This window comes from Glossina fuscipes, unplaced genomic scaffold (genome assembly GCF_014805625.2).
Source record: "Glossina fuscipes isolate IAEA_lab_2018 unplaced genomic scaffold, Yale_Gfus_2 2, whole genome shotgun sequence".
Lineage (NCBI taxonomy): Eukaryota > Metazoa > Arthropoda > Insecta > Diptera > Glossinidae > Glossina > Glossina fuscipes.
In genome coordinates, this window is record NW_023998416.1 from 19,945,076 (window position 1) to 19,967,578 (window position 22,503).

The 22,503-nt window shown below is 34.5% G+C and overlaps 1 protein-coding gene across 1 annotated transcript; it reads left to right on the forward strand.

Annotated features, from left to right (window-relative positions):
* The first annotated feature begins 1,738 nt into the window (after positions 1-1,738).
* Positions 1,739-22,488, forward strand: LOC119633207. Its single transcript, XM_038026618.1, has 11 exons — positions 1,739-1,777; positions 4,701-4,852; positions 4,925-5,230; positions 5,302-5,508; positions 7,047-7,627; positions 18,060-18,198; positions 20,196-20,504; positions 20,574-20,789; positions 20,865-21,168; positions 21,240-21,519; positions 21,716-22,488. The coding sequence occupies exons 2-11, from the start codon at positions 4,706-4,708 to the stop codon at positions 22,062-22,064; spliced, it is 2,838 nt and encodes a 945-aa protein (XP_037882546.1). The 5' UTR covers positions 1,739-1,777; positions 4,701-4,705; the 3' UTR covers positions 22,065-22,488.
* Positions 22,489-22,503: the final 15 nt, after the last annotated feature.

Genomic DNA, 22,503 nt, shown 5'->3' on the forward strand with positions numbered 1-22,503 from the left:
ACTTCCTTTCACACATCTATGTAAATAATGACGCATTTCAAAGTAAGGCTTTATATGTGGAGTAGTCGAAGAAGTGGCCCAATGCGAACCATTCATCCTTGGATAAATATACGGCGGTGTACGCAATTTCATCGATATATTTCAAAAATTTGCGACCAAAATTACATGAACACACATCACACGGTCAGAGGGACGGACGGACGGACAGACAGGCTTAAATCGATTTAGAAAAGGATAGGTCTATATTAAGCGCTTTGCACAATTTTAGCATACGCTGTGCCACAAATGCTGTAAGCTATAAAAAGATTTAATGTGAAATGTAATGGATAAACGAACTTAATATATTTTGCATCGCGAGTGATATACGACATCGTTATGGAACCTTTTCTGTGTAGATCGGTTTAAACCTAGGCTTTCGCACGGAGGTATAAAGAGATTTTCAAGCCCTACGTGGTGTATTTTTTCGTTCAAAAAAACGAATCCTTCTTAAAAAGCATCAACGTATTCTATAGACCAAAAATTGTGTTTGAAGAAAAAAAAACATTTAAATTTTTTTAAATTATTTGATTCCAAATTGAAGAGATCACGTAAGGCGATAGAAAAAATGTACAATGATATTACCAAGAATTCGGCATATTCGAAGCTCTCGAAACTCTCGAAACTCTTAGGTTGCGCATACCTCAACAGGATAAAAAGAAAACAATATGTATTTTTGTTGTAATAGTTGTGATTTGATTTTGATATTTCAAAGGAATATTTATAAGGACTGCTAAGACCCGCAAACTACGCAGAAAAACATGTCTTCTGGGAATACATTTACAAAGGGTATCTCGCAAAAAGCACGGATCCAGTGCATCTTGCATCTTAAGATCACCGTTCACAGAAACTTTTTCAAAAAAGAAATCTTTCCCTTGGAACGGCAATGTTGAACTGTTAACTTTGTTCATAATGTTAACTGCATTGACATTAACATTAAAATTAACATCTTTAACTTGGCAGCGTAAAGAAAAGCGGAAGTGCATTTAAAAATATGTAAATCTGAGGATATTATAAACGGTTTTCTTGCTAATTTTATATTAATTATTTCAATTGATATCAGTTTTACAAAAATAACAAAAAATAAATAAATAAACAAAATAAGAATAAGAATAATATTATTACCATTAAGAGGAAGATCATTGCAATTCTCAGCGATAATGAAATTATGATGAAAAGCAAAAAGACAAAAAGAAAAAAAGAAACAAGAAAGTTTCGACTGTCGAAATTCAGACATAATTTAGATACAGACGGACGTTTCTCGCTTTTCGAAACAAACGCACGAAAGAAAGCTAAAAAGTCAGCAGATAATTTTGAATTGAAAAAGCATACAACTGATATCAGTTTAAAACAGTTTAAGTCACGACTAACAAGAGGCAAAACCAACAAAAAAAAAAAACAAAAACAAAAACAAAAGCAAAAAAAATAAAAACAAAATGAAATTAATGAATAAACTAAAAGCACAGTCTTGAGGAAAACAATCGGGAATGCATAAGCACGGTTATAAAAACGCAAATTATTTAATGTAAACGCTTTAGTCGATGAAAAGACACGATTATATTAAGAACCAGACTTTAAAGGAATAATAATTATAAAAAAATTAAAAAAAATAAATAAATAAAAAGAAAAATTTCAAAATTTGCAAGTGCATCAACTATTGATTAGACATTTAATGAATTAAAAAAAAAAAAAAAAAAAACAAATTTTCGAATTTATTTTAATGATATAATTTAAAATTACTGTAAGTGTTATTAATTTTTTTATTTTTTTTTTTTTCTTTCACTTTATTTGCCTTAGTTGTGTGTAAAACATGATCACATTCGAAAATAAAATCATTAATGTTAAAAATAAATAAATAAATAAATAAATATTTTGTAAGTGAAGAAAGTTTAAAAAAGAAAATAAAATGAATATTTTTTATAATTTATACACTAACGGGAATAAGTTCGAACACAGTAAAGTGCTGCAGTTTATTTACATACTTTGCTTTGCATCACACAAACACTAAATTTGCTTTCAAAGACATTACGACAAACGTAGTTTTTTTCTAAATTTTTACTTCGGCTAATGCTTATTAATCTTATTATCATTTAAATGTGATTTATAAATTAAAAAAAAAAAAAAAAAAATTATATTCATTTTACAATTTTGATAGTTTCAACAGTAACCAGACAGATGGACGGACGTGGTTACAATACGTCTTAGATTATTGTTGTGTTCATAGTAATACACATCCATTACGATCCCTATGGAATTCATACCTTGTTGTTTATTTGTTGCACAAATTATTTGATGACATAAAACGGATTGAGCTTCATCCTTGACGCTGTAACGTATTTTCTAAAGGGTAAACGTGACAGTTGCGTAATGAAGATTACGATATCCTATAATAGTTGGGGTGAGGGTATGTTAAGATTGCGCGGATTTGGGAAATGCACTTTCCTTTTATTATGTCAATCGATTGGGTATCACGTTCTAAGTCAGTTTGAGCTTGTCTGTCCGTCTGTCCATTTTTATTTTAAGATATTTTCAGGAATTTCGTTACACTGACTGAAAATAGATTGGATCAGATCATTGTTATGACCCCTCCCCATTTAGAATCCTAATTCGAAAAAAATGTTCCGCTTTTAATATATATCGATCAAAATCGATATTATTTGGAAAATGGAAAAGTTGCGTGAAATAATATCATTTTCCCATGTAAACGATCTAAAAATTGTACCATGTCGAGTATTTTATAATGAATACATTTACTATATACAGTGTGCACTATATAGATCTGTTTCTCTGTTATAAGAGTTCCCATGGGAGGAAAGCCTTCACTGTGAGAGCAGTGTAAGACGATGACCGATGGAGAATTTTAAGAGGCGTAGTGTTGTTGGGTATTTGAAAGCAGTCCTTGCTTGACTATAAACTTTTCATTATTTATTTGATATTTTTAAGACTAAGCTTTAAAGTGTTGTGGACATTGTACGTATAATTTATTGGTTGTAAATTAAGTCACTAGACTAAAAGACTGACTCGCAGGTAAAAAAATGCTTGGTTTTAAATTTTGATCTATAGCCATGACTTGACAATGGATTCACGAAATTTCGGCTAAAGCAAAATTGTCTTCGATTTTATTCTATTCAAGATATTATATAATCTGCATGGCCCTTAAGAGTTGTTCTAATAAATAATATCATAGATTAATTTAGCATATATGTGCATTTATAGGGGATATATATATATATATATATAAGAACTTTTTGATGAATGCTTCTCTATTTTGTACCATCTCTATAAAAGAGGTTAATAAGACTAAGATTGCAAGCCTATGTTGTATTGTAGTGTTGTTGGCAATACGTATCGCGACGTAATACGTTTATCGTTGTGGCGTTAGGTGCCACTAAATAATAATCTTAGGCATCTTAACCGCTTCTATCCCTAATATGCGAGCACTCAAGCTTGCAAACATTGAGATAGAAAGTTAAAAGTTGTGATATATATATATATGTAGACAGGCCCAGCTGTTAATGGAACGGCCCGAGCTGAGCTTAAATTTCTTGGAAGATATATATCTGAAACTCGAGACAGAGATTTATGGGAGCATCATCAACTCCACATGAAGAGTTAATCATGTTCTGCCAAACCATATGCGTCCATAATAGCAATGGTGTTTTTTTATTTTTAATAAATACTACGTGTAGGGTAAAAGTAATCATGACAATGGTCAGAAGTGATTACAGTTAGAAAAAATTGGAAAGAGGGAATAGGTTAGCGAAGGCCTTTACAAATAAGTTAGTCCAAAGGCGAGTTGGATGAGTAAAGAATGAACAGTCTCGAAAAGAAAAAACAGTGTCGTAAATAGGCTGTGAAAGCTCAATAGCTTTGGTCTTTAAATCTGTGAGTAAGAATGTTAGGAGTTTTGAGCACACTTTGCCAACCCGATAAACTTGTTCCTCCCATGCTCTTAGAAGTGTACTTCACCAGAGACTTCTTACAGTTTCAGTTCACCGAGTTTCCCCGATGTGATAGACACCATTATCTTCATCAAGATCATTTTCACTATTGAACTTGACTTTGTTCTTAACGACCCTCAAGGTTTTCAAGCCATCAAGAATGAGGTTTTTTTAATATAAATTTTGAAATTATTGTCATCACCTTACTGATCCATCGGTTATATGTAATGTTTGAGATATTATTGCAGTAGCCGAGCCGAGCCGAGCCGAGCTGAGCTGAGTTGAGCTGAGCTGAGTTGAACTGAGCTGAGCTGAGTTGAGCTGAGCTGAGCTGAGTTGAGCTGAGCTGAGCTTGTCTCGGCGACAATAATGCAGTTAACTTGCATGTGTTCAACGTTAGTAAATTTTGTAAAAATGATTGCAAGCAATGATTGCTTATAAGGCTGATAAGGTGTGGGTGTTGGGATTTCGTGTGCGTTAAAAGTTAAAATAAGTACTTTTTGGAAATGATTTTATTTTTATTTACTTGTTTTTTCATTCCATTTTTCTTCTTGTTTTTTTTTTTTTCTTTTTTTTTTTTGTTTTTTTTTGTTTAAGAGCAATGACTTTGATAACAGTTCTGACAAACTTTCTTCAAGCTGAAGAAGTATAAACTCTTATTAACTTAATAATGAAATATTTGTTGGGATTATATTGCTTTTACTTGAAACTTTTCCTTTTCAGAAATAATGGCCGAAGAGAACCCATCTTCGTTATTAAGAAATTTGAAAACATTTCTGAAATATCTGAATATTCTTTTAAGCATTAGCTTGGCTGGAGTTGGCACTATCCTAACCATATTTTCTTCGACATTATTCGATAAATATTTAGAAAATGTAAGTGTTTTTGATTTTTTTTTTTTGATTTCCCCGAAATGACACAATTTCACGTATGACTCAACTCCGTAGGAATTGCAATTAAAAGCAAACAATTCAGTTACCAGGGCTTGGATTAAACCAGATGTTAATATATCTTTGGATGTTTACCTGTTCAATTGGACGAATTCTCACGAGTTTCTCGATTCAAGAATAAAACCACAATTTCAACAAGTCGGCCCCTACGGGTATGACGAAGTGCCATATAAAAGTATACTAAAATGGCATTCCGATGACAATACTCTCGAATACCATAAGTTGCATACGTTTTACTTCAATGAAACTCGAACAAGAGGATCGCTACAGGACAGGATTACATCGATTAATGCTTTATTGGTGGTAAATACAAAATGACATATACTCGTTGTCTCACAAATAAGATTAAATATCCTTTTTTAAAAAAACGAAAGACAGTCGCATCCAAAACTAAATATTGGCCAAGATGGGTTGTAAGTCTCTCTATGGGAAAGTATCAAAGTCCGGTAGATTGGAAAAAGACAGTCGATGAATTTTTATTTAAAGGCTTTCATAACAACATAGTTACCCTGCTGAGAAAGCTTCCTTCTGGTTTATTGGGTATATCTGTACCTATGGACAAAATTGGGTACTTATATGGGGTAAGTTTCAATTTTTAACCAAAGATTTATTTATTTATTTATTTTTTTTTTTTTCTGCTTTAATAATAATAGCAAGTAAGAAAATTGTATTGTCATGTGATCGAATCTTGTCGTTGTCTTATAAATGATTGAAAAGAAGGAAAAATATAAATTTGCATATCCCATAATATTGGATGGGCGTGGCTGATTTTTGATATTCTTGTAGAATAATTTTGTTGGAATTTATGTCATGTATCTGTTAAGTAGTTTACGAGCAACGAACAACACACGCGGAAAGCCAAGGTGTTCTCAGTTTTTGTTATATAGGCATGTGGGTGTTGTTTGACAAGTTTGGGCTATTTTCAGGGGAATGTGTTTGTGTGTGTGTGCGAGAATATTTAGAACAGTAACTATATAGTAGGGCAGACGGACAGATGGACATGATTATGCTCATTCCAAATTTGAAACTGGCTAAGGTTTTATATATATGTTATGGAGTTATTGAAGCTTGTTTCCGCACCTTATAAAGGTATTGAAAGAAAAACTAAATTTTGGTACACATCGCCCACATAATATATATACAATTCTTTGTAGATTTATCTCTACTCTAGTTGATGGGTAATGGGCAAAGAACAAATTTTTTATTTCTTTTGAAAAGCAGAGGTGTCTCACTTAATGTGGTGCTGTGGGCGTCTCTTTCAAGCGATTTGGCTTATTTCCAATACCAATCTGCGTTCAAGAGCTTGCAATTAGGTCAGGAGAATGTCTACAACAAACAGACGGACATGTTTAAATCGATTTAGAGTTTGATGCTGATCAAGAATATGTCCGCTTTATGCCGCCTCTGGAGCTTTTTGTAGTAATTGGCAGCCTTTGGTGATCGGCACAACTATTCCACACTTTAAGGCTGACCGTAAACAGAGTCAAAAGAGTTATTCAGTCCTTTCTAGTTTTCGATAAAGTTTTTTATTCGCTTTAAATTTGGAAAATGGAATTTAAAAAGACAACTTGTCAAGTACCTTTTATTAAAAGGTACGGATTGAAGTCTTATATTAATGGGAAATTTTTGATGCTCAGTGTGTGCGATAATGTTGTAACACCTATGTCCGAGATAAATCCATATTATATATTTGGACTTTATGATATAATACATGACGATTCTAGACAAATTTCTCCTAAGTGTATCACAACTGGAAGTATTTTCTATAATTCTGCTAAAGCATCGTACAACAACCATTCACGTAATAAAGAGATGTCGCAGTGAATGCCTGCGACTGGCTCAATCAATTAATCAAAATGTCGCCACGATTCTATTCGACAAGTTAGGGCAGTGCTGTTTACGGTTCACGGAAGAATTCATTTAAGGAGTAGTTTGTAATCATTGGAATATATTTCTGTAGAATTCGTGCATTTGCATATTTAGTTTGGGGATAATTAATTCATTATTCGAGTACAATATTGATAACTGTATTATTATACCCGGCAGCTGTAATACACTATAGGGTGAAGTCATATCTGTAGAATTTTATTGAAATATATTTTTCTTCGTATTTTTGCAGCGTAATGGCACTTCGGTATTATCTCCCACATACCGAATCAGTACTGGTGCAGATGGCGTCAATAGCTATGGACAATTGAAATTTGTGAATGGTAAAAACCATACTAAACATGTACCGTCCGGGTGTTCTCAGGTGCGGGGATCTTCCGGTGAACTGCAACGCGTCAATTTAGAAAAGTATAAACCCATTGAATATTACGTAGCGGATTTTTGTCGGAGATTTTGGTTGGAATATGACAATGAAGTGATCGTGGATGGAGTGCTCGGTTATCGCTATAAAATGGGAAATATGATATTAGACAACGGTACGATTTATAGCGAAAATAAATGCTTTTGCAATGGTAAATGCTTGCCGGCCGGTGTCGTTAACGTAACCTCATGTTCATGGGATATGCCATTCTTTATTTCGTTACCGCACTTTCTTGACGCGGACGATTATTTTGTAAATCAAGTGGAAGGCTTGCAAGCAAAGCGCGAATTGCATGAACCATTTATCATACTTGAACCACGAACGGGTCTCATTATGGAGTTCAGAGGTCGATTTCAGTTGAACATCTACCTGGAGCCCAGCTCTCATTTAAAGTGAGTTTAATCAGCAAATTGACAATCAATTACGTGACTTGAAGATTTTCACTTTCATTTCACAGTTGCTTTCCAAATAAACGTGAATTGTTATTCCCGATTTTATGGTTCGACGCTTATATGCATATGTCCGTGAAAACAGCATTCATTTTACATTTCATACAAAATTTTACTTTCTATTCCCAACTATTGGGCATGTTCCTGATAACCGTGACCATGACAACGTTGCTTTGGAAACCAGTGAAGAAATGTTGTTTCATTCATTATCCTCAGCATTTAGAGATAAGCGCTATGCAAGACGACGAGGACGATGATGATGAAAATATTAAGAAGAACTATACCGAAGATTTGGCCAATAAAGAAGCCCTTCTTGGGGACTCAAGTAATTTTATTGGTTTATTTGGTGAATCAAAAAAGATTTTTAGTTAAAAACTAACTTAATTTAATATAGAATGCTTTTCGAAAGCGTTGTGATAGTAGCTGTAAAATTCATGTTCACACTATATCTTAGATTAGTTAGTGCCTTATAAGCCATAATATTAAATTACTTAATAGATTAAGACTTTAGCGAAACATTTAAATATCTATGTAAATTAATTGCAAAAAAGGCTTGAAATGAATCAAATAAGTTATAATTTATGTTCGAAAACATATCGCTTAACTTTATTTTTACACCCATCATCGAAGGATGAGGGGACAACGCCCCCAAAAAACAAACTTCAGAGATCCCACAAAGTGTTTATATTCTTGATCAGCATTAAATTTCGAATCGATTTAGGCATGCCCATCTGGCCGCACCCACTCTACATAATATAGAACACGAAAATGTATTCGCTTTACTTTTTTTTTTTTGTCTTTTTTAGGATAACGATAAGGATGGGTATAGAAGATTCGATCACGACCGAATATAATTTTCTTACTTGTTATTATTATCATTAATATTTTAACCAGAGAAATAAATCTTAAAACTTAAGTGATAAAGCAATAACATCTAAGGCCATCAACTGTAGTGAAACCAGATTTGAACCAACGATCATTGGATTGTTAATCGAAGATCATTTTCTTGTTTGTCAATATTTTTATTATTTTTTCATCGACTTTAATAAGTAAATGATAACTTAAAAATTATTTTAAAAAATAACAGTAAATAACAACAAAAATATTATATATATTATATTAGAAACCTATATCAATCAATCAATCAGTCCACAACTAGTGTTGCATCGACATTTCCCGAATCGAAAAAATCTCGTTAAAGCAAATCAACAACAAAACTCAAGTGACGGATTTCTTCGTTTATCGCGTTGTTGTTCACAAGCAGTTCCCTTGACAAGATCAAACAGTTAACACTAAACAAGGTATAAATCCTGATGTGAGTTTGTCGTTAAAACTGTTCGGATTTTGTGGTCAAACAAATCCTAGCTTTTGCGTAACGTCAACGTTCGCTCATCTCCTTTAGAGTTTTATTAAAATCGAACTAATAAGCATAGTATTTCCCAAATATAATTCCGGGTGATTGATTTCGTTTCCTTTGTAGGCAGCCTTTAAAGACAGTTTTCCAACCGCAACTGCCAACAATTATAAAAAATCTTTAAAAAAGCGTTAAATAAGAATTCTCGTTAATTTTTGAACACAATGTTGCCATTTTATAGGCAGCCCGAAAGTTTATGATGTAGTCGGAAATATCAAATTAGATAGACAGAAGGTACTCCAAGTAAAAGCGATTAAAAATGAACAAGTAAGAAAATTATACTCGATCGTCACTGACCACCAACCATGTCCAAAACAGGTAAGAAAGTTATATTCGGCGGAGGCCGAATCTTGCATAGCCACCATTGTGCTTTTCGCATTCTACTCTCTAAGTTCTTTCATTTGATACCCATATCGTTGGTATTATTAAGAAAAAATTAATTATTAAAATTAACCCATTTTTAGGCAGATAATCTATCTTCATTTGAGAAGTATATAATATAGTTTTAAACATTCGGTGTTGTTTGCATTATGATAAATGAGCATAAGATCCCAAGAAAGTAAAAAAAATTAAATGTAATTAAACGTAACTTTGTGTGGGCATGGCGGATGTTTTTCATCTTTGCACGTAAGAGTGGAGTGCTTCGTGAAGTAAACGTGGACAATACCAAACTTTTAACTTTAATAATTTCCGAGTGACAAGCAAAAATCCAAAGTTTAAAAAAAAAAAAAAAAAACTGATTTGCGTATAGTTTACGTTCCACTGCGGGCTTCTGCTCTGACCAATTTATCCCATTTTCGATATCAACCTGCGTGCAGACACTTCCAATGTTTTTACCAGGTTTGAAATCGATTTCTTCATTTTTGGGACGAGGAGAGTGCCAAGAAGAGACCACACACGGAAACACAGACGGACAGACATGGCCAAATCAACTCGGAATTTCACGCTGATCAAAATTATATTCTTTACAGCGTCTCTGAAGCTTCGTTTTGGGTGTTACATGCACAATGGAAGAAAACGAAATGAGTATACCTCCACCTTACCGTGGTGGGTACAAAAAGACAAAAAAGTAAAACAACTCACGGGCTGAGTCAAAAGTCTTTGTCGTATAGGCGTGTGAGTGTTGCAGGCGCGCCCTTTGAAAATTTAAGCCATTTCCAAATTCCTTTGCAAATATGGAAAGACAGTTGGGCAGAGGGACAAACGAACATGTTTAGATGCATTTAGATGCATTTTGAAACTGATCAAGATTTTCCATATGGCGTTTTTCAAGCGTTTTTCTGCCCGTTATAAACGTATTAAAAAGAAAATGCAATTTTCGTATGCCGTAATAGGGGGTAGGCGTGGTAAATTTTTCACATTTTTGTACAAAGGCCGCGGCATCACCGATGAATTCGTTAAATTTTTTGTGGATTGTAGCAATAAATCAATTTTTTATACCTTTTGAAAACCAAAGGTGTCTTCAGGACACGTAGTGCTCTAGGCGTGCCCTTCGATCGATTTCAGCGATTTTCAATTTCTGACGAATTTAAAGTCGACAACTTTATTTTTGTGGCCAATGTTTGCAATAGCCATTACACAGGCGGACAGACGGACATGCTTATAGCGATTTAAAATTCATCCTTCGGTGATGGATACAACATAGAAAAACCTAAATTTCCGTTTTGAAAAACGTATTAAAAAGAAAGGTGGGAAATTTATTGGAACCAACCACTTGTACGATTGGAACTCAGCACCAGGGGCGAAATAAAATTATTGATCGTTGAACATTAATTACTTTGCTATTATTAAAGTTAATACACTCATTGTTCGGTTTAATAATAAAATAAAAATAATAACATTTCAACAAAGTATTCAACCATAAGAAAAAAGAAAATCATATGTGTGCGGCTGCGAACGAATTTTTTATACCTCATCACATCCGCCATCCATCCGCCATACAGACGAAAGCAAAAAATTCAAAACGACTTAATCTCCATACTCTGTAATATTAGGGGCGCGTGACTGCCATTTTTGTAGAATTGGAAGTTGGAAATTTTTACTTTTATTTATTGCATGTAGGGGAGAGAAACCAGATGGAGTAAGAAAATCAGAAGCCAAAATGCTTTCAATTTTTTTCGCATTGTGAGCTTCTCCTTTTACCGATTTCGCTCATTTTCAATATTAACGTGCGCGCAACGATCTCCAATGTTTTTGCACAAATTTGAAGCAGATAAGTTTGTCGGACGTTAAATAAACAGACAGACGAACAGACGAACGAACATGCTTAAAGCGATTGAGAATTTGATGCTAATCAGGAACAAATGTACTGTAAAGAGTCCATGAAACTTGCTTTTGAGTATGTAAATGTTTTAGTAAAATGAATACAGGCATCGCTAGTATAACGCGGCCATTGTCAAACACAGTTTCGATAACACGTGTTCAGTTGTATTTTCTTCTTATTTTTATTTTACCGTTAATAAGAGGAGTCTCAACCCGCTATGGAAAAAGAAATTAGATTAGCTCTAATTGTTTTTTAATGAAAATGCATTTTATGATCGTCATAATTATTTTTGGAAGATATAAATTTAATTATCGTATATCCCCCCTTTTTATAAAAACTTGAAATTTACCTACTTTTCCATTTATATGTGTATTTGAAAGAAAATTTCTATTATAAAATTTTACACCTTCGAGCTTGGTTTCAATAGGGTACTTATTGGTATGGTACATATTGTACATCGGGGGTTTTTGATATCGCGCTGTGCGAATTAATCGCTTTATGCAAGGCACGCTTGTATAAAATCCATTTCCAGATGATCCGTATAAAACAAAAAGAAAAATTCGAGATTCTCAACAGCATCGGATGTACCTGAACGGTTTTATACCCTACACCACTTGGGTATATTAAGAGAGTATGGACGCAAAAGGATTTAAGATAGAATCATCTCTTGCTATACCCATCAGTTCAGAATCATAATCTGTGTTGAGCTAAGTCAATCTGTCCGCCTGTCCATCTGATGTCTGTTCATGTTAATTTGGCCGCAATTTTTGCGATATTTTGGTGAAATTTGTACACATTTGTCACATATTTTGACCGAAGGACCAACGCTATTGAAAATCGTGCCGATCGGTCTACATTTTCGATCACTCCCTCTTATAATGCTCTTTTCTAAAAAGTCATTATATCAAAAAAAATTTTAATTATCAAAATTTCTCAGCATAATTGACTACTCTACTACTTCGGCGTTCTAAATGGGTGTAAAAAGTTTAGACCGACTGTGGCAATTTTTGAACCCCCTCTCATGTCATGAAAATCGAAGTTCATACAACGAAAATTACATCATAATAGTAATTTACCATAAAAATATCAACTCTAGCTAATTTGGAGATTTTCGGCCTAATTTTTGGATTCTAGCCTAATCAAAATTTTCACTAAAATTGACCGTTTGTAGAGCAGAAAATTCCAAGTTTCAATATGTGGTGATGGAAACTGACCCATAATGTTATAGTAAATTCATACAAAAATGAGCCCAACAAAATTTGGACCAACTACGCCTATTTTTGAATACTACCCTACATAAGGATTAAACCAGTACTCCGTAAGCTACGTTTTGGGCCCGCTTCCCTATAAATACGCACATGAAAAATATGCCTTTATATAGAAAAAAGATGTAATTTTTGTGTTCTATAATAAATATAAGAATTATATTAGACAAAGTGGCGTATGTTATTTAATGGTCAGCCTTGCCCGACTATAGCAGTCTTACTTGTTTTTTTCTATTTTCATACAGTTATTATGTGGAACATATAGTCCATAATATATACATTGCAGTAGTCATTTATACATTATAGTAGCGTACAAGCATTGCTTTCATAAATTCCTCCTCTCCTCATTGAAATTAAGCAGATTGGAAAAAAGCTTCTAAAAGATATGAGAATCCAGTTTCACCTGGTAGCTATAATCTTCTAAGAGATGTAAGAATCCACCATATTAGCTAGCGGTTGTAAAAAAAAAAGGTATTTCTTTCCCACCTTTCTCTCGTTGCGTTATTAAATCTTTCTTTAACCGGTACAACTTACGAATGCAAACTTTATTTGTACACAGTATCGCGCGCATATACTCTCGTACATCCGGTCCAAAATACAAAACAAGAACGCGCTCTTCGTGAATGAGAAAGTATAAATAGGCCTTAAAAATATAGTTTAACCGACTGACGCGATCGCTTGTTAGTAGTTGTTCATCAGGCTGCGCGCACTTAAGTTATTTAAACTAAAATTAAATATATTATAAAATTTAATATAAAATATAAAAGTCTTTATGAATTCTTTAATAAATGTGACAAACAAAAGGTCGAAGTGATTCGTATGCATAAAAATAATCGAGAGTTTTTTTTAAAGTCCTTTAATCCTTCAATTATTAAAAAAAGTAAGCCTGTAAAGAATATATACACATGCAGAATAAAACCTTATCATTATAAGAAAAAGGTAACTAAGTAAGTTGTGTAAGTCTTCGGTGTGCATCTTTGCAAACACATTGCCGCAATACGAAATTATATGTATATCTACGGCTTGGGTGAGGATTAATTTTTACTTAAATGAAACTTCTTTCTTCCTTACACATCTTCATAAGAAATAAGTGAAAACACAATAGTGGGGCAAAGCCAACCGTTAAATACTCTATACCGTCCTACAAACTACTACAAAAAACCCTTTTGTAAGAGAGGACCCAAGTGTGAATCAATGTGATTTATTTATTCTTTTAAACCTAATGTCGCCAAAAAAAATTTATATATAAAAAAAGATTAGAGCGTTGTTCCTGCATAAAGGCTTCATTCTTCCCTATAAATAACTACACAAAAATGGAAGGCGGTTCAAAAAATATATAGAACTTTCACAGATTTCACATTCATTGAGTAGACTTTATTGCAAAATTTCGCTTTTGTTTTTAATATATACCATTATAGATGAAGTGAGCTCAAAAATACTCCGATCCAATCTAGTTTCAATGGCATTTATCCCTGAGACAAAACATACCAGGTTGAGCACGCCGATTACACGGACCAGCATTTGGCGAATAGCACGAACCGACGCATTCGAAATGATTTGCATAATAAATTGTGGCTGTGTCTCAACTCTTGCATATCTTGTGTCCTTACCACAAGTAATGTTTTAATATTTCCCTGCAGTCTACGGTGTAAATATTTTAAAATGTTCCGTTTAAAGCTATTCTGAGTGGATTCAACAAACATTGTGGGCGATTAATAGGAATAAATCCTAGAAATCAATTTTGGCGACTTTGAAATATCCTCGTCTTAATTGTTAAGCAAATCGCTTCTCCATATATAGGCTTAAGATTACCCCTTATCCTGCTACATAATTTTAGGAGGTAAAATATGTTTTTTATAAATTTATGGGATCAACTTTTTCTTTAAAAATTATTACATCTTTTCCAAGCGCTACAACAATAACATTTTCGCCAAGCGAATCTCTGCTGGACAGTTGCAGCTCAATGTCTGGCTTGTTTGTGTCTAGCTTCCTTACTACACTAACAGATGTCTACGAAACGTGTTTGTGTTAGGTTTAAAGCTTTTCCAAAAAAAAAAAAAAAAAAGTTAGCATTGCTTCACGAATGTTACCTTCGAGTAGATATGAAAAGTTGGTTCCAAACTCGGGTATATAATTTCATATTTTCTTCCTGCCTTCTCCATCATTCTGAAATACGTAAAGTGTAAAATCTACGATGCTGTCTTTGACAAATGCAACAATAGGGCCAACAGAATATTTGACCACGAAATGAAATTTTTAGACTAAAGAAAACAACTAAGAACATTTTATTCGATCGTGACCGAATCTTTCATACCCATCGCAGTAATCTTGAAAAAGAAAAAAAGAAAAATATTTTCGTGGGCCCGGCTTATTTCTTTTGTTTTCAAACTAAAAATTGCTGTCACCTAAGCCTGTGCGTATTGTCGGCGGGTCCTTTGAAAAGTTCAGATCACTTTCGAATTCTTTTGCGATATCTTTATTTTCGTTATCCGGAGAATGCGTGCCACAGGCACTACACAGTTGGGCAGACTGGTAGAGGGACAGACAAACAGATAGACATACTTAAATGCATTTCAAATTTGAAACCGTCCAAGAATTTACACACTTCACGGTGTTCTTGAAGCTTACTTCTGCGCGTTTTAAAGATATTGAAAAAAAAAATTTAATTTTAATTCAATATAATATCGGATAGGCGTAGTCAGTTCTTCAGCATTGTCCATAGAATACCAAATTTTTGTACATTTATCTGTCTGATCAACTTTTCCTTCCTTTTGAAAAACGGAGGTGTTCTCACTCCGCGTAGCACTGTAGGCGTGTTCTTCGCCCAAATTGGACCAACCTGGGTGCAAGAACTTCCAACGTTCTTGCCAAGTTTGATGTCGATAGTTTCAGTTTTGCGGCCAGGAGAATATTTATAACAGGCATTACACAGACGGAGAGACGGCCAGGCGGACATGCTTAAATCGATTCCCCCTGTGGGCGTTGCAAGCGTTTTGGCATATGAATATATCCCCTATAATGCGGTGACGGGTATAAAAAGCGTGCATGACTGTTTTCAAATTTCCTACGCACCCTGCACTACTTTGATATACGAACCTTCGTAACTGGTAACGTTATTAGCTCAAATGATAAACTCTTAATTAGCTCCCCTTCATCAACTTTCTCAATTAGTAACGTTGTTAGCTCAAATCATAAACCATTAGTTAGCTCACCTCCACCAACCTTCTCAATTAATAACATACTTAGTTAGATAGTTAACGTTAATTTTCCACAACAGTATTGATAGAAAATCTTATAACATTTAATTAAACTTAAAACAATTAAGAAAATGCATTCGGTCTTGACCGAATTTTCTATACCCATCGGACATATGGATAGACAGGCAGACGGACAGACGGGCATCTCTAAATCGATTTAGAGTTTCATGCTGGTCAAGAATATATGTGCTTTGCGGGATCTCCGATGCTTCCTTGCTAGCGTTTCGACAAAATGAATGTTCGGCAAGGGTATAAAAAGATGTCACCTTACAAAACATCAAACACAGAGATGTAAAGATTTTAAAGTTAATATCATACGCAGTGGATGTGAATATAATCTTAAAAAGGTGAAGCAATTTCGAAATTAGAAACAGAAAGTTGGAATACATTTTACTCGTTAACCCACGACCTACAGCAGAGAGCTTAAAGTTAACGAAAAATTGATTGAATAGTGGATGGGTATTGAAGAGTAAAGATTCGTGGTTTTTTTATACTCATCACAACTTGAGTGCAAATAGGTTTTCTTCACACAATAAAGGTCATGAAAGGTGGTAAGTCAGAGAAGATTTGTGCGACCTTGTGCGGACTGTCGTCTCGTATTTCTCAACAATACACAAGCGTTGTAACGAAATTAATCTGCCGTCGGTTTCTATGCTGAATCTATGGCCAGGCAATTAAGTGCCGCATTTACATAAGTAGGCTTGTTAAGACTTAAACGTTGAGAGTTCTACGACTAGTGTAATTATCGAAAAATTATCGAGCCTAGTAGACTCATAGCTATATGATTAGAAAAAAAAACGTTTTTGTCAATGTTACAACACAATTTTAAATAATTGATTTGAGTTAATAATTACGTAAATTATGCAAAATTTTTCCTGATCACCTTTCTATATTCATAATAATCACAAGGAAGTAATAAGCTAATGATACCAAAATATACATAAGAAAAAATGTACAGACAGTTCAAACGGCTTTTATGGGCCGCCTGCCAACCATTCCAATAAACACTAGTTTAGTTGTAAAAGAAAATCTTACATTCCCACTCTTTATCCTCCATCATATTTAGCCAGTGGCAGATGAGATCACTAGCCTGGCCAAAAGGGATCCGGTCTTAATGCAAAATTCCGATCCAATCTCGCGGTATGTACAGCATTAGCTTATCCTGTCTGTTTGATTACCGCACTTTGTGCAGCCTTATCCGCCAGCGAGAAGAATGACTCGGTTTCGTTTCGTTTCAGCAGAGATTCGCAAACGACCATCCGATCCATAAAATTTTTCACTGCTAAGTGCATATTTTTGAAAAATGTCGAGTTTCTATCCAGCCTTATGAGGATGGTTCGAAACACCTATCTGGTCAATGCTCAATTTATCAACGATCTTATAAAACGATAGGTGTCGGTCATCCTCAGTTTCTATAAGTTGTCCAATTTATCAACAATTAATCGAACGGACAGTCACTTGCCTTTACCATTTCAGAGCAGAGTGATGGCAAGTCACATGCGTGCTCATGCCGCGATCGAAGTGATTTTGTAAAATAAACGAATATTTTCGGGATTTTGAATAAGCTTCAAAATCCAACTAGTTTGGACTGAAAACCTAATTTTTCTTTCAAACGATTCAATACCGACCCTTTAATTTGAGACTATTGTACATATGCATAGGTAGACTAGATTTAAGAATCTTATGTCAAGGCTCATGTCTATGTATTTGGAGGTTACACTTAGTATGTTGCTCCAATGCAAGAAAGCTGTGCTCTGAGTTCAAGCAAAGGTGCCATTAACTACGGTAGTAGTAGTTGCTTGAATTCCGATTGATACGCATGGGTACAAAATGACTTGAGTTCTCCCACTCTTCGAAAGAATTTCAAGATGTCTGACATTTTTGATAACCACAAATTTAACCTTGCTACGATTTATAGAGTTATTGCCATTTGGAACTTAGGCAGATTTTTCGAATCGAAAGGAATATTTAGAGGCGTGTGTTTAGCTCTAAAAATATGTCTATTCGATAAGCCTAAATAAAGCAAAGAAAACATTTGGATATGAGTAAGTAAGTGTCGACTACCGATTCGATTTGATTACAAGCAACGGAAAATAAAGACATCTGCACTAAGGATTTTCTAACCATTAAGCGCAAAAGTTGAAGTTTTTATTCATTACATACATTATTTCTACAGGTTTTTTGTGACTATGACTAAAAGAAGAGGGCTGCTACTGCAAAACGCTCTCGTCGTTGTTTTGGGCTGGATTTGCACGTTAGCTGGAATATATTTGTATTTCAATTGGGTCGATGTATTCACACAATGGCGGGGCATGGTGAGTGTTTATTATTATTCTTTATTATCGTATTATTTAGATTTCAATCCATTCAGATAGTCAGTTTGGTCAAAATAATGCAATAATTGGCTCGATGACCGCGATCTGTAGACTGATCCCAATCTTCCTATATTTTACCTTTTAGACTTTAACAAATTTAAATTGACATCGGACTGTGGTAAGAGATAACTGTGTGACGTATACATGACGGTTGATAGCAAATGCGATAAATCAGTTTTCTTTTGTTTCAATTATCGTCTTCGTTCACAAGCCTTTGTTCAACATGCAGCCTATAAGTTTATGGGATGTAAACAAGCAGAGTTGAGCAGTGGAATGGCTTACCACCAAAGGTTGAATTTGGGTTAAAAGCGGGCGCAGTGTCCACGCTGAAAACCAATAAGAGAAAACTTTCTCAGGTATTATCTCAGATCAAGGCTTAGAATTCCAAGCTTATTTAGTAAAAACGTTGCATTTTGATTGTCCCCTGGAGGCTAGAAGAGAAAGAAAACTATCATAGTAAGGTAAGGGTTATAGGATCACTCCAGTATTATACAATGAAAATTGGTGCTTAGTTTTGGCAAAAAGTATTGGAAAATTTGTCCTTTCCGTTTCTTCTTTTAAAGATGATTTTTACTATAATCAATGGTATCTTTTCAACTTTTTTGCTACTTATATTGATATCTTCTTGTCTTTCGCGACAGCTCTTCTTTCATTTATGCCCATCTTTAAGATAGAATACCATCACCAAAGCTTTTTCTATGCGCGCTGAATCAAAGACATCAAAAACAGACTATTGGGACGTATTCTTGGATTGGGGCTGGCCACTGGTCGTAAGCCTTTTGGTACTATGCAATGTTTTTGGGGCTTTGCTGTCATATTTTCAAAAGCAAGACGGGGAGACAGGCATGCTATCACTTTTTGAATCGGTCTGTATAATAAAATGCGATGCAAAGTACAAAAGTCACCATGTGGCCTGTGGCGTCGTTGTGATGTTACTAAGAGTCGGAAAACGTTGCAAGATAAATGCATAAAATAAGTTAAGCCACCATAATAGACACAGACACAGCGGTAGCAAGTGTCAAAATTCCCGTTACTTTCTCATCCAACCTGCGAACGTAGGAACAACCTAAAAGCCTGGTGTAAGGAATTCGTTTGTCAGGCCACAGGAGTTAAGTTCAAATTAGCTTAGACCGGCTCAAAGGAAGTCGTCGATTCGGATTGATCTAAAAATATCTATGAGCATAAAAATATTGAAATAAATTTTTGAAATCTGTTTTCATTCTGACAAAACTGCATAAATCAATTTTGCAAAAAAGACTTCATCTACGTGGGCATGCACTCACAAGAACTAAATCAATCACAACAAAGGAATCATAGAAAATGAAATCAATCCAACGAATAAATAAAAAAAAAATTGGTTCCCATCCCATATGTATTTAGTTGCCGTTGGCCTTGACCTAAAACGTTGTAATGTCACTAATTTCATGAAAATATCTCCCAAACTGCAATCTATAGGTTGAACGCAATATCAATGCATATCAGACAAGTAGATCGATAGATTTTCACAAAAAAAATGATTTTGAATCGATTGTTGTAATAAGAAGAAAGCCTATATCATATATTTCTGCATGTTGTATGTATCGGCTTAGATTTAACATAACCTCAATAGCAATAAGTTTTATGCATTCTCGTCGAGTTACTGCTTCTTCAGATTTTCTTACCTTTGCGGATATTAATGCATTAAAGCTAATCAATGCCTGGAAGGCCGGATATCCCAAACGGATGGACGTATAGGCTAATGGATAAACACAATCAGTTGAGAAAAAATTCGAGCTATTGATAGGGTCAGTTTTCGGTTTTACGAATTAATTAATTAATAAAACTCATAGCCGTATGTAATTCGTTCATAACCTCTCGATTTTGCCACATCCAACGCATGTCAACACTGATTTTAACTGTTCGTATATTTTTAATTGATTTTGATTTTTACCATTTAGCAAGGGTATCTCAGACCAGGCACACAGTTATTTAGCATTTGGAAACAATTACCGGTCCCCGTGACCTTGGATGTCTACTTGTTCAATTGGACAAATCCTCAAGAGTTTTATCGAGGCTCGAACAAAAAACCTCATTTTGTAGAATTAGGTCCGTATCGGTTCATCGAAATACCTGACAAGGTCGACATCGTGTGGCATACAAGCAATCATTCCGTGTCGTATCATAAGAAATCGGTATTTCATTTTGACCCTGGGAACAGCAAAGGAAGTCTAAGCGATAAAATTACTAGCGTAAATACTGTGGCTTTGGTATGTACACATCGTTCATATATTTCTTCCTAGAGTGGGTGTAATGGTTCTCTTCTCTTCTCTTTGCAGACGACCGCGCTCAAATTTAAAGATGATAGTAATTTTCAAAAAATGCTCGTAGCACGCACCCTTAAAATGTATAACGCAGGCGTATCAATTACAAAAACAGCCGATGAATGGTTATTTACCGGTTACACCGATCCTTTGCTAACTATTGGAAACTTACTATCTAAATTTAATAAATACATAAAAGTTCCCTATAGTCGAATCGGATATTTATATGGGGTTAGTTAGTTGGCGAACAAGTCATCTAATTTGATTTTTGATAGAATGTAAAAACAAGTCTATCTTCCCATGTAGCGTAATAATAGCGTCGCTTACGAGGGTTACTTTAATATGTTGACTGGTGCCGATGATATAAGGAAATTGGGACAAATCCATAGGTGGAACTATAAAAAGCGGAATGGAATATTTGAGGGTGAATGCGGTCAAGTAAAAGGGTCTGCTGGCGAGTTCTACCCACCAAATTTAACACCTCAGGATACCTTGTGGTCGTACGTCCCTAATCTCTGCCAGGCAATACCTCTCGATTATACAGAGAGTGTGCAATATCACGATCTTACTGCTTACAAGTATAGCGGGGGAGAACACTTATTGGACAATGGTTAGGTTCAGGAAAATTTGTTGAAAAATATTTCCCACTATTTTATAGATTTTCTTATAAATACTGTCTAGGAACTTTATTCCCTTCAAATAAATGTTTCTGTGTTGGAGGTAAATGTGAGCGTTCCGGGGTGTTTAATATTGGCCCCTGCGCATACAACACATCGGTGTATATGTCTTTTCCCCATTTCTATAAAGCTGATCCGTATTATTTGGATGCTATCGAAGGCTTGAAGCCAAAGAGAGAAAAACATGAATTCTTTATGATCGTAGAACCAACCTCAGGAATTCCTTTGGAACTAGGTGGAGGATTTCAAATAAATTATCTTTTTGAACCTATAAAATATCTACCGTAAGAAAATCTTTTTTTTGTGAACTCAATTTTTATTCATTGTGTATTATACAACCAATCACATCTGATCTATTAAATCCAGCCATTCTATATACATCATTGCCGATATTATCCTTTCGTTCTCATCTTCTCATCTTCTTTCTTTCTAGCTATTATAAATTATAAGCATCGTTCATTTTATCTCATTCCATTTTAGACCTTTCGATCAAATCCCGCGTGCATTTATACCGACAGTGTGGATTGAAACGAGATTACAACTCAACCGAGAATTGACGGCGCTTATTAGTTCGGTACCTTTTTTCACATGGATAGGTCAGATAACTTCTGTAGTGTTATCCATTTTGGGAGTAATGTTATTGTGCTGGTATCCCGTCAGATTTTTTATCCTCAGCTATATGTGCCCGAAACAGAAAGTACACTTCTTATCAAGGCCGTCTGATAGCACTCACTTAACAAAAACTTCATTACACATGGAATCATTAAACGATGAAGAGACGATAATCATTCTACAGCAGAAACCTCCTAGTTCTGAACTCATCAGTTAGCCAATGAGTATTAATTTTACACGTATCTGGTAACGTATTAGATGGTAGTATTAGTTCTAGGGCCCTAGGGAATATTTTTAGATTTTAATTTAATATAACTCTTAGAATATAATTAACGATTTGGGCGGAGAAGGTAGAACTATTTCACAGTCGGTGTGTGAATCTCAACTAAAGCTAAACTTTTTAATCGCATCAATTGCAGCATTTTTAGCAAGTAGGCCGTGAACGATGGATGGATCTAGCTTAATTACGCTATAATGTTATCTTAAAAATTTCACTTAATTGAATTTTAAACTGTAAGATTTATATATCTATATGTGTATATTCTACATAAAACTCTTCTTCAATTCGAAAATTCAGATTTGGAAAGAGAAAGCTTATGGTCACCTTAAAATTATCAGGAGACTATCTATCCTTTTTCACTAATTGCAATAACTAT

Excerpts from the sequence above, each read along its gene's own strand:
- LOC119633207 (XM_038026618.1), top strand. The coding sequence starts at position 4,706 with ATGGCCGAAGAGAACCCATCTTCGTTATTAAGAAATTTGAAAACATTT. Across the intron at positions 20,790-20,864 it reads GAATCGGATATTTATATGGG|CGTAATAATAGCGTCGCTTA; the intron begins GTTAGTTAGTTG and ends CTTCCCATGTAG. Across the intron at positions 21,169-21,239 it reads AGAACACTTATTGGACAATG|GAACTTTATTCCCTTCAAAT; the intron begins GTTAGGTTCAGG and ends AATACTGTCTAG.